Genomic DNA, 18,863 nt, shown 5'->3' with positions numbered 1-18,863 from the left:
TACTTCTCTAGCATTATTGAACTAGTTATTTAAGAACTGGTGCAAGTCCATGCCTTGGGTTTTTGTCTATCTTGTTCCCACTACATGAACCCTCTCTCCCTAATTTATGTGGTACTCTCCCAGTCCTCCTTTAAAATGCCTATGTGTTACTGCTGCAGTGAAGTCCTCCCTGACACTGCAGCTTCCAAGCAAAGTTGATGACGCTTTTCTGTGTCACCTCTGTACCTTGTATGTACTTCCTTTCTGAACACCCTTGTGTTACGATTATTGATTTACTTACCTGCCTTCTATTAATCAACTCTAAACATCACTATCTCTAGCACCCAGCAGTGTCCAGGTCATAGTAAGTGCTCAGGAAATAGAAATGGGGGAGGGGTAGTGGTGGTGATGATTTGATAGGGAGGGGAGAAGCTTAAGGAATATAACATGGAATCAGAGTAAATAGGATAATGAGGAACATTTCCATCATGCTCATGCCTGTGAACTATTTTCCTCTACTTATCTACCTTAAGCCACCCTAACAGCTGGTCAAACATCTTCCTTCCTTTTCTTGTATTCAAAGTTCACCCAACTAATCTTTTGCTATATACCATTTTTCCACACACCATTTAATTTCCCAGTATATAAACAATCACCAAAAGGCCATCCTTTACTGAGTATGCATCTCCTATCACTAAACAAAGATGATATCCTTTCTCTCACATGATCCATAATAGCATACACAGGTCACTGGTAATTTTTCTCTTCCCCATATGAATGTGGCACCTAAGGGCACATTCATATGGGGAAGCTGAAATGAGTAGCAGCATGTTGAACTGCAGACTTTTATCTCCCTAATGCTGTCATATCTGGAAAGAGAGGGGGGCACTTCCTAATTCCTTTAGCCGAAACTAGTTATTTCTTATCCTCATTAGTTTTGCCAGCCTGGCCTCTGGTCCTCCTGTACCACTCTGTTCAGGTCATGGCCAAGACAGGTCAAACTAGAAGGGGTGGGGGTGGGATCAGCTTACAAGAGTAGTCTGTTATCTCTAATCAGTTATCTGGGCTGCTTTTCAGTGACAGAACCAACTTGGAGCCATTTTGATAAGACATCTTTGTGCCAAGACCACCCATTTTGCTCTTAACTGTCAAGTAACCTCATCAAGATGTTAGTCAAGGGTGCCTCGGTGGCTCAGTGAAACGTCTGCCTTTGGCTCAAGTCATGATCCCGGGGTCCTGAGATCGAGCCCCGAGTTGGGCTACCTGCTCAGCAGGTAGTTTCTCCCTCTCCCTCTGCCCGCCCCTCCCCACCACTTGTGTATTCTCTCGCAAATAAGTGAAATCTAAAAAAAAAAAAAAAAAAGATGTTTATTAATCAAAAGAAACCCTATCTTTAAGATCCTAAGGAAAGAATACTGAAACGGCAACTTTCCTGCCCTCCTTCACTCCAAGAACTACCACATTTAGGCTGAACCATTTATGAAACCAATATATTGTGGTTACCTTGCTATTTTTCCAATATACCAAAATTGTTCCCACCTTAGGCCACTGCCCTTGCTATTACTGAATACTCCCCAAAGCTATTTATATGGCTCAGTCTTGCTTCTTTGCTTTGCATGCCTTCTAGCAATGCCACTCCTAGTACTTTCTATTTCCTTGCCCCAATTTATTTTCTCTTCACCATACTATTACTACCAGGAGACATTACATATAAATTTATTTATGGCACATTTTTGCACCTGACCACATTGTAAGTTCTCTGAGGGTAGGGTCTTTGCGTTTCTTATTCACTGCTATCTATATCCCCAGTGCCTAACATGGTGCCTGGTGGTCAATATGCGTTTGTTGAATAGCTGAATAGATTCAGACTAATTGCCAAATTATGTAACTTAAAAAAAAAGTATATACATCAAAATACTTAAGGAAACAATGGTTAATTTAAACACAGCATTCACCTTGGGTAGCTGTATATATACACCTACCCCTCATCATGCTGCCTTTGCTGAAAACCTGTTGGGAACTCTTCTGCAAGAATTGTTTTCAGAGCCAGTTTATGAATTACATGATTGGTCTTTTTACTTCGTAAGTCATACTGTGTTTCACCAAAAAGTTCACAGTGTAAAAAAGCCAAACCAAGCACAGAAAACATATGAGAATATATTTCAGGCTCTCAAGACAAGGCCTCAGAAGCTTAGATGACTAGTGACATCAATTGACGAAGATCACCTCTCGAGAATACGGACATGGACTGAAAAGGGTTAATGCTCACAAACATAGAGGTTCTGGAATTTGAAACTAAAAACACACATTTTAGGCACAGATCAAATTATCGGGGGACAAAGAGGTAACTTCTTCTATTTCACTTCAGCTTATAACTCCAAATATGCCGCTGTAGGTGAGCTGCTGCCCAGACTGCATCCAAGATCGTTTAGCTGAGGACTTGCCCATTCTTCTAGTCACTTGGGATCTTCAGCCTGCCCATACTCCAGCCCACATGGCATTTGCACTCATCTTCTCCCACTGGTCCAGCCATACACCTTCTTCCTGAGTGCAGGCACTCTAAAGACTTTGTCTTAAAAAGTATCACTTCAAACAGCTAATAATTAAAGGAAAATCTTAAGAGGCAAAAGAAGTGAAAGAACAGGGAAAATGACAGCAATATCCTCTGAGTTTCAGGACAGCAGCTTATTCATAGGTATTTTTAAATGTCATTCGGCAGAACAAAACACTGAGTTCCTATTTCTCAGAAATGCTTCCTTCCAGGATGCAACAAAGAGAGTCCCAGCCAGGACTATAAGCCACTCTTTGCCCCAAGTATTCCAAAACTATTAACCAGCCAAAGAGAAAGAGAATGGGTGCTGTCAGGCAACTCCACTGATCTCCCTTTCTGTAGCACAGAGGCCAACTGAGGACTGAAGATAATGAAAGGACAGGAAGGAAAGTAGACACACCAAAGATATGGTGTCAAGTGATATATGAGATGTGTTCATAAATGAATGAGTTATTCCAGAGCCATACAAACAAATCAATCTCTTTACTGGAGAGGCACACCTCTCGTCCTGTGTATTATTCAAATGTACTAACACATGAAAGATCACATCACCTTGTTTGTGGATACATTTAATATCCCTTACCCTTCCCACCTTTCAAAACATAATAGTATACAAAATATAAAATATCTTAAATATTTATAAAAATTGCAAGAAAAAAATAGAACGTATGAAAATATTTTTATCTGAGTTCTCCCTCATTGTTGAGAGGCAGCTTAGTTTGCCTTGAGTTCGTAACTGTTGAGTGGGTAGGAGTATGCCCTGCCTAATACTATTCTGTCCCGGAGAAGTTTAAATAAAACATAGTAGTTGCAGAAGAGGATGAGAGCCATGGAAAGTGTGTGGTTCCACTTCTCCGACCGCAGCAAGGAATAGAGCTGGTAGAAGACGACACTGCCCTCAATAAGGATAAGCAGATTTAACAGCCTTAATGGACGATGAAATAGGAACTGTAAGGAAGGTGAAAAGCAAAACATTATTTCATAGAAAGGTAAAGACTGTAGTTATTCTCACATTTTTCTCCTAAAACAATTTCATATTTACAGGTTCCTGTGTGCAATAACATGGATCTGCTTACTGAACATCAGGCTATTTCTTGCTGTAGAGACCCAAACCTTCTCCTTTTTGCTCAAGGAATAATGAAATGAATTTTATTTCAATGCCCTGAGATATGAGAAAGGATCCCACCTAAAAGAACTGCCTCTAAACATTTTTCTTAAAATTATATCTTGGGTATATATTTTATTTGAGATAATCAAAAGTACATTTATCTAAGATAGGGACTGGATAAAGGACTGAATGAAAAATATTTTAGACTTTGCAAGTCAAGAGGCAAAAATTAAAGATATTATATAGGTACTTAAAGCCATTTAAAATGAACCATTTAAAAAAGTAAAAATCACTGTTAGTCTGTGGGCTGATCTAAGACATAAACACACAAGTCTGGGGGGGAGGGGAAGTCTTACAAGCGGAAATATCAACACAATAATTTCTTAATTTTCCCTTAAACCGTTTACCCACCATCATCACTGACTCAAATCCTCTACACCATATATTTCTGCTGGGTCTTTTCTGGATATTAAGAAGTAGGGTGCACAGACAGGACAATGAGGAAGGAAGGAAAAATTAATCAGAATTAGAGTTTGGCTAAAAACAGGGCTGCTCACTGTTTTTATTCCACCAAATTCTTCACTTTAAGAGGCTAAATCCTGGTTTACTAATAAAAACATATTATGAAGAGAAAGACAGAAGGCTGCAAACTGTGGCGACGGTAGTACATCAGAGTTAAGTAAACTAATTTAGACCTCAAGGTTCAAATCTGAGAATAAAGCCAAATCATCATGACAGCTCCAAAAGGTAGCAAGGTTCTTCGGGTCCTTCTCTGAGAGAAAGAAAATGCTTAACCTGGGTTATAGTATATGATATCCAGTAATACCATGTATAAAATTGGCTCAGAATTAATATTCCAAAAGGACTCAGGCAATGGTAGTTTCTGCGACAATTATAACAATTAAAATTAAATGTGCCAGTAAGCTATAAAATGAATGAGTAGAAAGGTGAGGAAAAGTTTTAACTTCTAACAGCTATAGGCAGTCGGCACATTTTAAATGAGTGTTCTCAAACTTCAGTGTGCCTAAGAATCATTTCCAAATAGGTGAATGCTGCAAATTCCTGGAATCCTTCAGACATTCTGATTCAGAGTCTGGGGTAGGGACCCTGAATTACTTTAAAGAGTGAGCCAGGTGATTTATATGCAAGTGGCCCAAGGACCACTTTGGCAAAACACTGATTCACCTGTTCGGTCATGCAAAATCAGTAATAAGTTAATTTCCCTAATCCTTATTCTTTGGATTTCACCTGATTCTTCAGCTATCCAACACACTAGCAAGGAAAATACTTATTTTTCAAGCAGAAAACTCCAGTAGAGTATCTGGTCATTACAGGTTTCTTGAGGCGACTGCAAGGGCCAACAGAAGTCATTAACAGCCTATGGAATACACCTGACTGAATTAAATATTCTGTGTAGAAACCAAATGCTTATGTGGTGTGACTTACACCCGCTCCTCCCTAGTTTCCTCATTCAAAGGCCTTTCACCTGCCCCATGCTCCTCCCAGCCCCCACCCTGTCCTCCCCTACCCACCCCCATTCTATTTACAAACATCCAGCCCTGATGTGAAATTCCCAGTATTTAACTGAAAGGCCCTTAGCAGCAAACACCTGCAGAACCAGAAAGCCCATGTGCCCTCACAGGGAACTGGGAGGGAGGCAGAATGAGATGCAAGTATCTCAAAAAAAGATCTCCAATTCTTTTTTAGACTATAATCTCCATTGAAAGGCAAGGCACTGCACTATGAACAGTCCCCTGCATGCACCTTCTTTTCCCCACTGCCACTGATCAGCTAGCCTTTCCCATATAAATAAATACTTCTGCCTCCTAGAGTCAGAATTTCCAGAAAACTGAAAGATCAATAGAACATAAACCAAGGCATAAATTCAAATGGGACAGAAGCTGGGTTTAACGGATGTCTATTGCTTCTTCCTTTTTAACTGGTAAGCCTTTTTCCCTTTAATCCAGTAAAAGGTAAAAGGCCAGAGATCATGGCATTTGTCTTAACTTTCAAAAGGGAAGTCAAGGTACTTTAAGGAGGTGATACAAATGACAAATAAGAAAAAAACGACAAAAAACAAAAAAACAAAAACAAAAACAACCCCAAACAAAAAAAAAAACCCAAACAAAAAATAAACCCAAACCCAATAAAAACAAACAAAACCATTACATTATTACTATATTAAATATCACTTAAGGATACATAAACACAATATAACAAGGATACCACTAAACCAAACTATTACAAATAAAAATTATAAGATGAAAAAGGGAAGTCTTAAATAACTGCCTACTTGTTTCAGGTAATACTAGACACAACAAATCCCAATATGACTTTTAAGCTGTTGGAGCTGGGACAATGCTATCTGGTATCTGATCTTCCAACTGCCTTTCAGAATATATTTCCAAGAGACAAGGGCCATTATTATAGCAGTAGTAATAATTACCATGTGCTACACACTGTGCTAGGTGCTTACACACATAGTGGCCTCCTAACACTTACCACTAAGTTTATGTTTGAAAAGAAATAAGTGGTACTTGCATAAAAGCGGGCATGGGATACGTCTGAAGGCACTGCCACGTTGTAAGGCCCCATGGCTCTATATAAGCATCTGCTGTGTCGCACCAGCACCCCTTGAGGCCATATTGTATTTTCTGACCAACTAAGGGAGAGAGAAATGCAATGTTAGCATACTGGCAATTAAAGATAAGACAGTGTCTGGCAAGGCCAACTACATTTCTGTGGAAGGGATTAAGTATTCAAGGCTTCATCTGCCTGAATTCTGAGAATACACTGTATAGTCAAACTGGAAAGAGTTAGGAAGGATTTGTTATCATAACTTCATTGCTATATAGTAGAGAGGCTGCAAAGGGATACAGTTAACTCAGTGTCAAAGGACTTATGAGGCGTCGGAGAATGAGCAGAAGTTAATGTGTAAGGCATCTATGAGCCAGAAAATCGAGTGTAAGTAGTGGACTGTCATCTCAATCCCAAGTGAGCAAAATCTATTGATGGAAATGCTAGAGAGAACAAACAAGAGAAAGTGGACTGTAATGAGAGTAGTGGAGAAATGAACACACTGTCAAATCAGCATGACATCTACTGTAGAACAACATCCCAAAAGCTATAGAAAATCAGTCTATTTGTCACATACTTCAAATGCCTCATATATGCGTGAAGCTATACAGAACACAGAGACACACAAGGTAATGACACACAGACTTTACTTTTTACTGCTTTCTTGGTTTATTTTTATAGAAGTTTCTCTAGGAAAAAGAAGTTATGGAAGAAGCTTCATTGTTTCTAGCACCAATGTAATGGAGTTGGGGTGGGGTTGGGGATCTTCAGGTTAAGCTTTTTAAAAAATCTAAGTTAATTCATCTCTTCCTGATTTTGGAAAGGTTAGTTTCCTAGGGTAAGAACTGGGACATTTTAGGTATGTTAAAAAAAAAAAAAAAAAAAAGGAAAAGAAAAAAGTCTAGCACCCTGAAGCTTTCCCAGTTCAGAAAATGGTCCGTCGGCCTTGCTCACACTTACCAGCATTAAAGTGATGATACACCTCATGGCCATTGCCATCAAGGAGCCTGAAGATGTACAGTACTAGTACTGTGGATTGTATTTTCAATTTTTATTGAAATTTGTCCTTTGCCCACAGTCGGGTTTCTTTTCAGCCTGGCCCAATCTCTTTCAGTTCCTGGGCTTGAAGGCCTGTGCTAATCTGTATCAGACATCAAGGCAGATAATTGAAGGGAGGACTCTGAGGGGGACAGGGGAAGGGAAAGTCCCCTCAATCTGTCCCACTTCATTAGGAAAGAATTTCTAGGTGATGAAATTTGTGAAATGTTCCAATTATAAAAGGGAGGAAGATGAAGATGGTCCAGGTCTGAGAGGAAGGTACGGTGAAGGGCTCAGAAGTGAGAGAACAAAAGGGTTCTAAAGTTACCCATTTTGGATCACAGGGACCATGCAGAGAAATGACTGGTAAGGGGACACAATGAGAGGAATACTCAGAGAGAACTCAATTAGGGAGAGTTTTCATTTAAGTATGGGAAAAGCAGGGAAACATTCACTAGCGAGTTTAGGAAAAAAGATAAAAAATGCAAGCAAGGAAAACTACTAGAATATATTTGCATTTATTAGAAAGAAAAGACGAGAGAAGCAAATTCTAGCTGCCTGAGTGTAAGATGATTAGCTAGCAACTATTTAGCTGTGGCAATGAGGAGGAGAAGATGAATCTTACAGGCTTCCAAAGAGAATTAAAAATACATCATGACTCTGTGAATTTGGGCAAAGGGTTAAGACTGAAAGAAAACTCCAATATTACAGCTTGGGAAACAAATTACACACTCCAGGGTGACCGGGCAGCTGAAAGGTAGGAGGCATTTAAGGAGGGACTGGGGATGGTGGTGGGAATGAGTTAATGTCCCCTGTGTTCAGTTTAGAGTGATGACAGGCATCCACGTAGACAAAAAACTAAAAATTAAATGTTCAAAAGCCAAGAACAAGAATGGCATACAAAGCAAATAAACATGATCAGCAGCATGTAGAAGGTGTTATATGGTTTCACCCTCTAGGCTACTCACATGTGCTGTGGAGCATTGCTGTAGGACCCATGTTCAAGCTTCTGCCACTTGCCCAGGTGAGCAGCTGATTTATGTAGCAAATCACAGTATTTGGATGGTAGCAGTTGTGTGGTGAGCATGACAAAAGCATTGATCCACACCATAATGAGGTGCTCACATGACCAGCGCATGTCATAGTACTGGGTACTCTGGAAAAGATCAGAAAAGGGAGAAATGATCCATGCGCTGTTAAGCAAGAAGGTAGGGATGGGTGCGTGTACATACGCCCTGCAGACAAATGCCACACTGAGTCACACATGCATTGGTTGTCCTGCTGTCCGTGCAGAAAGTTCAAGAGCAGAGTCCTCCAAAATCCTTCAACCTGACTTTCTGGCTGTATGAAATTAGGGTTGGGAGGGAGAGGCAATTATATTTTAAGTGCTTCCTTTCTAGAAGAGGTGAGTGCCCTCTGTAAATGACCACTCCGGCTGCAGATGTGCTTCTCAGTGGGTGAAGAAAGGGTACTAAAATGTCCCAAAAGATTTTAGGCTCAAGTGACATCCAGACCATTTTTCTTTTCTACTGAAGTAAATTGAAATTTAGATAAAGGTTAGATTAAATTCAAGGAAAGTCCTGATTAACACGTTAAGATCAACTACAGTAGGCTGAATTGTATTAAAACCTCAATCCTCTTAAGCTACTATATACTGATTCTATTATAAACACAAATTTTATTTTCCCCAGAAACTGGAAAAAAAAAAAAAACTTTAAAAAAGAGAAAAAAAAGAGGGGACCACCACGGGTGCATCACATATATGGAAATACCTATCCGCCAACCAGGAGCGGTATTAGTGCACTCCAGATGCAGCCGAACTCCACCATCCAGGCTGCCAAAGGGGAGACAGAGAAAAGGGGGATTAAATAAGAAATACCCAGTTTATGTCATTCACACACAAATCCAGGAAGCACATAAAAGGAACCACTTACCTTCACAAAACACAGGGGGAGAAATGCAACATAGTAGGCACTGAAGAGGGAGTTGAAGAGAACTTCCTTGATTCTGTGGTTGAAATCCGCTTTCAGACATTCAACTTCATTGCGAATGAGGTCTGGAGATAGAGGGCAGCTGTGTGTGGGGATGGGCGTGGCATTATTAAACTGTTCTTTTAGAGACTCCAACAATAAGGAGAGAAAGTCTTTGGATTTGGCCAAGCCACCCACAGTTGAGGCACTTTCTTCTACTGCCTGGTGCTGAACCATATAGTTATAGTCTGTGAGAAGAAGATGAGCTCTACTATCTTGGTGGAAACAGCAGAGTGGAACATAAACACCAAACCTGTAGAAGACGGTAAATAAGAAAATGAGACCACAGATGCCACCTAAGATCAAAGCTGATAACTATGTTAGTAAAATAGTCATGATTCACGAGAATGAACTTAAGAGAACAGGGACTCTGCTGACAAATTCATTATTGGGGAAGTTCTTTAATTTCTTCACACAAAGGCAATATACATTCACTATACAATAATAGAAGACTACAGAAAATCACAATGACAAAATAGACACCAAAAAATGATCACTTTTATAATTTTTACAACTGGGTGCACAGACTTCATACTTTTTTCTTTTATATGTTTAGCCTCATACAGTATAAACTGTTTTGTAACTTTGAGTGTGTATTTATGTATGGGTATCTATTTTGAGCTTTTTTTTCATGTCATTACATATTTTTTCTATAACAATTTTTAAAGATACTATAGTATTCTCACAGAGATGTACCATAATTTACTCATTTTTCTCTTGTTGGAAACTGAGGTGGTTACTTACTTTGCATTACCATAAATATGAATGTATGGATAAGATCCTACATGATCTTTGTGTGCATCTGGTAATTTTCAAATGGTGTGCCCTCCCCTTCCAATTTCCCCTTCTCAGTGAGGGGCTCCCCTGCCTCCCTACTACATTACCCACCCCAATCCTACAGGCCCTTTTAGTTCCCCCTGCCTGGTTATTTTTCTTCACAGATCTTACCACTCATATATTTTACATACTTTTCAGGTTTTTTATTTGGGTGGGGGTGTTCTGTTCTTTTTTTTTGGTCTATCTTCCCCCTCACTACAATATAAGTTCCGTGTACCGGAGATTTAGGTCTACTTAATTCACTGCTATTTCCTTGATGTCTAAAATAGTGGCTGAAACATACTAGGCACTCAATAACTTGGTTAAAGGACCGAATATTTTTGAGACTCTTCATAACTTCTTACAGTTATTTCAACCTTGGTTCCTTAAAACTTTTTAAAATACTTTCCCCAGTCCTCATTAAGTAATGTCCACATTGTGACTTACATATTGTAAATAAAATGGTCATTTCACTGGCATTAATTCAGATATGAAAAACAGCAATTACAAAGATATCCTATTTAGTTATGTATTTTATAAAAATATTAACAAATTCACCTATTCCTACTTTTCTCTAGAGGGAGAAAGAATGAGCTTGTTACAAAGTAAGAGGATGGTTAGCAGCTCCGTGATCCACCATGAATGTGCCCTGGAGTAGTAGTGTGGGAAGGAGTAAATGAAGAAGCAACAGGCAGAACTCACACATGTGCAAAACTGTGAAGGCCAGAGAAACCTGTCAATATCGCCGAAACACAAGCTGCACATACAGAGGTGAGACGAGAGGCTAGGGTGTGTGGCAGATTGCAAGGATGGCCCCATTTCTTAACCCTTCCTGTAGTCTTACTACACAGCCCTCATTCTGTGTGTGAAGTGACCCTGCCCTAGCCCCACAATGGGCTCAACAATGTGACCTGTTCTGGCCCATGGAATGTCAGCAAACACGATGTGATCAGAAGCTTAAAATGGGCTTGCACGCTGGGGCTTGCTTTCATTCCATTCGATCAATTTCATGTGTCCATACCTAGCCTGCCAGAGCATGAGACACACGTAGAGCAGAGCTGAGTTGTCCTGGTTACTTAAACTGACAGCTAGTCAATCCCACAAGGGTGACTGAACCCAGCTAAGATCAGGAGCGCTTCTTGACTTCCAGCTGACTCCAACGCATGCACAATAAATACACATTGTGGAATGCTACCATGGTTTTGCAGCTGTTTGTTACAGCATTATATGGCAATAGATAACTGACACAGGGTAGAATGAGAGAAACTAGAAAGTTAGCATCAAAGGCTTAGACTTTGGAGGGCTCTGTAAGGTAAAAGGGAGTAAAGGAAATGACTCATTAAAGAATTTTAAAGAGGGTTAGTGACATGATTCAGTTTCCATTCTGAAAATCATTACAGCTACAATAAAAAATTGAAAGGAGGAGAGCAAGAATGGATTACCAGAAGACCAGATGGAAGTTTAGAATGTAACAGCAGAGGTTACAGAGAGCAGTGGACAGATTCAAGATAAATATAAGAGCTACAACCATTAGTCATTGGACTAACCTAAACTGAGAAGCTAGCTGAGAATCAAGTTAAAAAAAAAAAAAAGGCAGTAAAGAGTCCCTTTTTTAACCTATGAATAAACAAGAAAATAAAGATGTAGTTATTGCCACTGTCCAGTATGTTAAACTTCTTATACTTATTTTTTAATTTGTTAGGTAAAAGATTATTCAACTTTTAAAAAGTGAAGAAGGCAAATATATTTAAACATAAAATCTGTTTAAATTACATGCTTCTTTCATTGTTTTACAGGGGCGTGGAGAACCTTCAAAAGTAAGTTTCTTTATATTCCTCAATTGAAATGAACAAGTTTGCTAGCCATTTTGACATGGTAATCCTTTTAAACCTGCCCAAAATATTCCTTGATATATCCATAATTAGCCTTTCAAATCAAATGCAGTTAAACCTGATTCAACCAGCTGTTGCTGAGAAATTGGATAATGAAATCATCTGAAGTAGGTCAAGTATTAGTCTAGACATATAGAAACAACTGATGTAAAATATATACCTTATAATAAATATGAATCATGAAAAATGATGTTTATAATATAGAGTTCATTTTGTAGGGAAAAGGGTAATACTAATGAACTGAGTTGATTGCCTTAAATAATTAAACAGTATAATTAGAAAAATAAGTAAATAGTATAATTAGACCCACCATAGGACAACCAACAGAAAGACTCTTCCTGCCATCCCTGCATAATCTCTGATTATGCTTTGATTTTATACTATGTAACTACCCATATAAATCCATGCTTACACTTCAGCACCATAAATGGTTACATAAAGCAATGATTCTCAAGCTTGAGCAAGCATCAGAATCATCTGGAGGGCCTGTTAAAAGACAAATTGCTGGGGGGAGCCTGGGTGGCTCAGTCGTTAAGCGTCTGCCTTCGGCTCAGGTCACGTCTCAGAGTCCTGGGATCAAGCCCCGCATCAGGCTCCCTGCTCGGCGGGAAGCCTGCTTCTCCCTCTCCCACTACCCCCCTGCTTGTGTTCCCTCTCTCGCTGTGTCTCTCTCTGTCAAATAAATAAATTAAAATCTTTAAAAAAAAAAAAGATAAATTGCTGGATCCTACCTTCTGGAGTTTCTGTTTCAGTAGATTTGGGGTGGATTCTGAGAATTTCTATTTCTAAAAAATTTCCAGGTGATGCTGATGCTGCTGTTCTGGGAACCACAATTTTGAGAACTACTGATTACAGAGTAATGGTGCAGACAAGAACTCTGGAATCAAAAAGACCTGAGTCTTTCTAACTGTGACCACAGGGAAGGTTTTTAGTCTCTTAATCTGTCTTTACCTGTGGCAAAGCCTGCTAATTGTCTGCCAAGAGCCACTGTTCTCCTGCTCTTCCACTGCAATAGAATTTTTAGTTGAGATACAGCTGTTCTGCTAAAGACAAATTTCCAACCTCCCTTATAGTCTATCCTGCTAGGAAGGGTGGAGCAAAAAAGAGAGCAGGAGCCTGGCTCCCAGCACCTTGGAAGCTAGCTGCCACAGCTATCCAAGATGATTTACACACGGACTATACAGAAGAGAGAAATAAACTTCTAACTTTTTAAAGCCACTAGTACTTTGGAACTGTTATGTCAGACTAAATACAAGCCTCCTGGGTTATGGGATGATTTCATGAGGTGATGTTTATAAACACCTAGCCCAGCACCTAGCACATAACAGCAATAAGTGGTAGCTATCTACTAACATCCAATGAAGAAAGTATTAGCCCAAGGTATACAAGTTAAACTATGCAGAAGAGTTTAAAAGCCAGTATGTATAATAAGATACAACTATACACTCATCACAATGGCTAGAATTTAAAAAACAGAAAACATCACATGCTGATAAAAATGTGGAGCAACCAGAATGCTTATAGAATTGATGGGAGGAGGGCGCCTGGGTGGCTCAGTCATTAAGTGTCTGCCTTCGGCTCAGGTCATGATCCCAGAGTCCTGGGATGGACTCCCACATTGGGCTCCCTGCTCAGCGGGAAGCCTGCTTCTCCCTCTCCCACTCCCCTGCTTGTGTTCCTGCTCTCGCTGTCTCTGTCAAATAAATAAATAAAATCTTAAAAAAAAAAAAAGAATTGATGGGAGGATAAAATGATACTTCTTTGGGAAAGGTCTTGTAGATTCTTATAAAACTAAACATACTCCTCCTACCTTATGGCTTAGCAAGGCCTCTCCTAGATATTTCTTTAAAGAAAATGAAAACATTTCTTCACAAAAAAAGATTTGTATAAGAATGTGCCTAACAGTTTTATTTTTAGTAATAGCCCCAAACTGGAAACAATCCAGATATTCAACAGGAGACTAAACAAACTGTAGTATATTCATACAATAAAACGTTACCAACATATGTAACCACATGGGAGGATTCTCAAAAACAACGTGCTGAGAGAAGCCGTACACAAAAGTGTATATACCTTGTAATTCCATTTATATGAAATTCTAGAACTGGTAAACTAATCTATGATGGAAAAAAAATCAAAACAGTGATTACCTCTGGGAAGTGGGGGGTGGGGTTTGATTGCAAAGAGGTATGAAGGAACCTCTGGAAAAATGGTCATGTTCCACACTGGGATACAGGTTTGACTTACAGGTATATGCATTTATCAAGACTCAGCAAATGTATACCAGATTTGTGAGTTTTATTTTATATAATGAATTTTACCTCAAAAGGAAAACTGTAAGCAAATATCAAACTCTAGTTATTGATAAGCATATGCTGACGTATTTTGGAGGAAGTGAACTGGGGTCTGCAATTTAACTTTCAAATGTACCAAAAAAAGATGAACTGATGGATGGACAGAGGAATAGCTGGACAATTATGTGTCGTGCAATTATAGTAAAATATTAATTAATGGAATCTAGGTGGGGTAACACACAGGTGTTTGCTGAAAAATTCTTTCAATCTCATGTTGTTTAAAATTTCCATAATAAAATGCTGGTCAAAAAAAGTACTTAAGTCCATAGGGCTTGAGTATGGGGTATTTCTGTTACATGAACCCAAAGATCAAAGTAATCTGACCAAAAGACTAAGACTGATGAGCCAGTTCATTCAACTAACATTACCTACCATTTGTGCCAATATAGGCAGTACTTGGGCGCTTTATTTGATGAAGAGAGCCAATTAAAATATTCTCCATTGGTAGAAGAGCCATACCTCTCCAGTTTCTTGGGACAGTCCTGGTTTATCCCTGTTGTCCCAACTGAATCCTAGTGTAGAAAATAAATTATATGGTCACCCTACTCACTGATTTTTCCAATTTTTTGAGCTTTTGGCTTATATTTGAACAATTTCCTCTTCCTCACTTTTATAGGATTGTTTGCTTGACCCAGTAATTTCTTTAAAAACTTACTGATAAAATGGTAAAACTGGAGTACTCACGGGTAGCCAAGGAAAAGGAGATTGAGCACTGAATGGCTTCGGAAGAGATTGACGAGGGTCCAACAAAGTACCCATCCACATAAAGTGAGTAGCACCAAGCGAGCTGATATCAGAACCATGTAGTGAATCATAGATGCTGCACCCGCCTTAGTGGCCTGAAAGTTTGGAAGCACCAAAAGGAACATTTTATAAATGGCCTTATTCAAAAGCAATGTGACTCAAGGAATTAAGATTTAGTAGAAATCTGCCCCCCCCAATTAAAGGGGGGGAGAAGAAAAACTGCCCCATCCCACCTTATCTTCATTTTTAAAGATTCAGACTTTTCCAGGCAATTTGTTGGTTCCTCCTTGTATTCTCATAGTGTCTCATACAGACGTCCCTTAAGTTCTTATGACACTGTCTAATTTGTTTACACTGGGGCCTCTCAAAGTATGGTCCATGAACCACATTCATCAGAATTACTTGGGCTGCTTACTAAACTTGCAAATTCCTACTGCCTTTCCTCACCAGATATAGGGAACAAAACTTTAAGTCAAGGGACCTATATTTTAATAATCCACCAGGTGATTTTTATGTAAAGATACTGAGCCATTAATTTATCTGATTTCAGACTATACTGTAATAGTCTCAATAGTAGCAACAATGTTTTTTCCATTTTCCTTGGGATCCTCCCCCCAGTCTATTTGCTGAATTAATGTTTAATGAATTACTGGAGCTTCAAAAAATAATCAGAGCTTCTCTGACAAATCCCTATATAAATAAAAGTTTCTCTTTTGACTTTTGCAAACACAGAAATAATGGACAATCACTTCCACTTCTTTATATCACAGCTATTCAAATATTTTTCTTTAATCCCACATTTTAAAGACAAATTAAATATAGTAAGAAAACATACTTGTCTAAATGTGAAGCTCTGCAATGTTATGTTCTTTCAGAATGAACTAGGAAGAGAATGAGCAAAATGCAGGGGAAAATGGCAGATTCCTACAACCTCAAAACAGCAGTGTCAGAATGTAGAAAGGGCAAAAAAAAATTACGTAGGGTCAATAGCAATGGGAGGGGATAAGGAGCTTTTCAGGTCCTTCATCTATCCATTTCTTAATTTACCCAACATACTACATAGCATATATGATATACAATATATAATAGTTATACAGTTACTTATAAATGCAAAGAAGCAATTGAATTAATACTATAAGCCTCAAACCGTGGGGAAGGTTCAAACTGTTCTAACAGCAGGGCAAATAATTGTGTTATCACTCCCCTGATACATACCTCATGCCAATGTACCCTGCATGTCAAAGCCTAAGGAAGGCATTTAAGTGGCTGGAATTACTCCATTGCCTCCATTTTCAAAATTAAAAAGGCTGCTCTGCCCAATGTCACCAGAGTAGCAGAGCTTGGATGTATTTATCATTTTTGTCTTATTCCAGAGCCCAAGCTCTTAACCACTATGCTATGCATGGCAGATACTATATCGGGTCCTAGGGACACAGTAGTAACCAAGACAAATAAGAATTCTGTCTTCATGAGGCTGCCCAAATAAGAAAGACAAAAATTAAACTTATATTTACACAAGTAATTATTTTTACAATTGTGGTAAGTGCTACAGGAAAAGAGTAGGCTGTAAGGGAAAGCAAATAACAAGAGACCCCAACCTAAGGAAGCCTTTCTGAGGAAGTAGTATTTTAGCTGGGATTAAAGAATAAGCAAAAATGAGCCAGGTAAGGAGTAGAAAAATATTCCTAATGTTATTTTAACTGAAAAGTATAGTACATATGCAAATAAAAATTTATATACCAAATATATCAAAATATGGCCCTTTCAATAATGAGGTTGTAATTTAAAATTTTTTTCTGCTTTATATGTGTTTTCCAATTTTTTTTTTTCCCCAATAAAATGTACTACCTTCCTATTTAGAAAAAAACGGTTTTTCAAAAAGGGAGTTACAGGGGGTCTCTGGGTGGCTCAGTGGGTTAAGTGACTGTCTTCGGCTCAGGTCATGATCCTGGAATCCCGGGATCGAGTCCCGCATCGGTCTCTCTGCTCAACGGGTAGTCTGCTTCTCCCTCTGACCCTCCCCCCTTTCATGTTCTCTCTCTCTCTTATCCTCGCTCTCAAATACATAAATAAAATCTTTAAAAAATAATAATAATAAATTTAAAAATAAAAAGGGAGTTGCCTCAGGTTGGTAGAAGAATAGCTGAATAACTTTTTGGTCTTGCGGAGCAAGTCAAGAAGTAGAATTGGCCTGGAGGTGAATAAACAATCTTATCTAGTTGGAGGTATTCCTTTCAAATAGTATTTAGCATTCTGAATTAATTAATTAATTACCTGCTCTCATTAAAAATGATTGGTCTTTCTCAGGATACATAAGCTCCCCACCCCCCAAAAAAGGCAAACATTTTAATGGAAGGAAAGATGATTTATGATGGGTCTTACCATCTAATTTAGCTTTTTTAGGAAGAGAATCACTATACAGCTCTTATTTTTAATTTCTGAATAGATAATATATTCAGCAATACTCAAGATACAAAATGTATAATAGTGTTTGTTGTGAAATTTCCCTTCTTCTGGTCCTGTTACCAGCCACAACTAGGCAGCCTGTTATTAGTTTGTATGTCCTTCTAAAGATAATTTATTCATACACAAGCAAATGTATTTTGTTCCTTCTACCCACCTTATTTTCAACACTATTATATACTTTGGTTTTTTTTTTACTTAATATTTTAGTGGTCAGTGCATTTTCATCTTTTTAATGGCTGCATGCTATTCCATTATGTAGATATCCCATAATTATTTAAACATTCTTTCATTCTTCCTCATGGACTTTAAGGTACAGATTTCAGTCTTTGACCAGAAATCAGTTTAAATTTAGCTTAAGTATTTTGTTCTCGGTAAGAATTACAGGTTTCTTTAGAAAACAGCTAATATACTTTTCAACTAAGGTCATGCAAAAATTGTTAAACTACTGTTAAGCCATTAGCAAGAGAAAGAAATGGAGTACATCAAGTTATAGCCCTTGGAGCTCCAAGGTAGAAACTCCAGTTATGAAGGATTTACACATTTGCTGGACATACTAATTTGGCATATACAAGTACCATTTCTATGTAACTGAAGAGATGAAACAAAATCCTGTCTGTTTTCACATAGAAAAACATAAAACTCCACTGAGTTCCTCTAAAGAAAGAACATAGTATAATACATCCAAAAGTAAGCACCTATTTTCTGGACCTAAATAACGAACTCGGGAGAAAAGGTTTTTTTTGTCTTTTTTAAGATTTTATTTATTTATTTGTCACAGAGAAAGAGAGAGCACGAGCACAAGCAGAGGGAGAAGCAGGTACCCTGCTGAGCAAGGAACCCCTTGTGGGACTCCATCCCAGGACCCTGGGATCATGACCTGAGCCGAAGGCAGATGCTTAATCGACTGAGCCACCCAGGTGTCCCCCTGGGAGAAAAGATTTTATTTATTTATTTTTTTTTAAAGATTTTTTATTTATTTATTTGAAAGAGAGAGGCACAGCGAGAGAGGGAACACAAGTAGGGGGAGCGGGAGGGGGAGAAGCAGGCTTCCCGCTGAGCAGGGAGCCCGACGCGGGGCTCGATCCCAGGACCCTGGGATCATGACCTGAGCTGAAGGCAGACGCTTAATGACTGAGCCACCCAGGAGCCCCGAGAAAAGATTTTAGACAGACTTTCCCTTTGTGAAAAACAGGTAATCCTACTACCAGTGTTTTTCAGTTAACTTCAAATGGCTTTCAGGTTATGACTTAATATGTTCAATTACTCTGTGCTCACAAGAATAAGGTTCCTGAAAATTAGGGCTTACAG

The 18,863-nt window shown here is 38.7% G+C and overlaps 1 protein-coding gene and 1 long non-coding RNA gene across 2 annotated transcripts in view; one reads left to right on the top strand and one right to left on the bottom strand.

The window, feature by feature from the left end:
• Positions 1–2,994: 2,994 nt before the first annotated feature.
• Positions 2,995–18,863, bottom strand: part of TMEM39A (transmembrane protein 39A) — a 30,460-nt gene continuing 14,591 nt past the window's right edge. Inside the window, exons 5-9 of the mRNA XM_006730423.3 lie at positions 15,030–15,184; positions 9,188–9,536; positions 8,222–8,409; positions 6,180–6,300; positions 2,995–3,478 (exon numbers count right to left, since the gene is read on the bottom strand). Of these exons, the coding sequence (XP_006730486.1) occupies positions 3,245–3,478; positions 6,180–6,300; positions 8,222–8,409; positions 9,188–9,536; positions 15,030–15,184 (1,047 nt within the window). The 3' untranslated portion in view covers positions 2,995–3,244. The remainder of the gene's footprint in view (positions 3,479–6,179; positions 6,301–8,221; positions 8,410–9,187; positions 9,537–15,029; positions 15,185–18,863) is intronic.
• On the top strand, positions 10,419–12,702 carry LOC145723920 (uncharacterized). Its single transcript, XR_014149341.1, has 2 exons — positions 10,419–10,870; positions 11,896–12,702. It is a non-coding gene; the product is annotated as an uncharacterized LOC145723920 (long non-coding RNA).

The sequence above is a fragment of the Leptonychotes weddellii genome, chromosome 1 (genome assembly GCF_054177405.1).
Source record: "Leptonychotes weddellii isolate Sample4059 chromosome 1, ASM5417740v2, whole genome shotgun sequence".
Lineage (NCBI taxonomy): Eukaryota > Metazoa > Chordata > Mammalia > Carnivora > Phocidae > Leptonychotes > Leptonychotes weddellii.
This window is presented reverse-complemented; position numbering and strand designations above follow the sequence as displayed.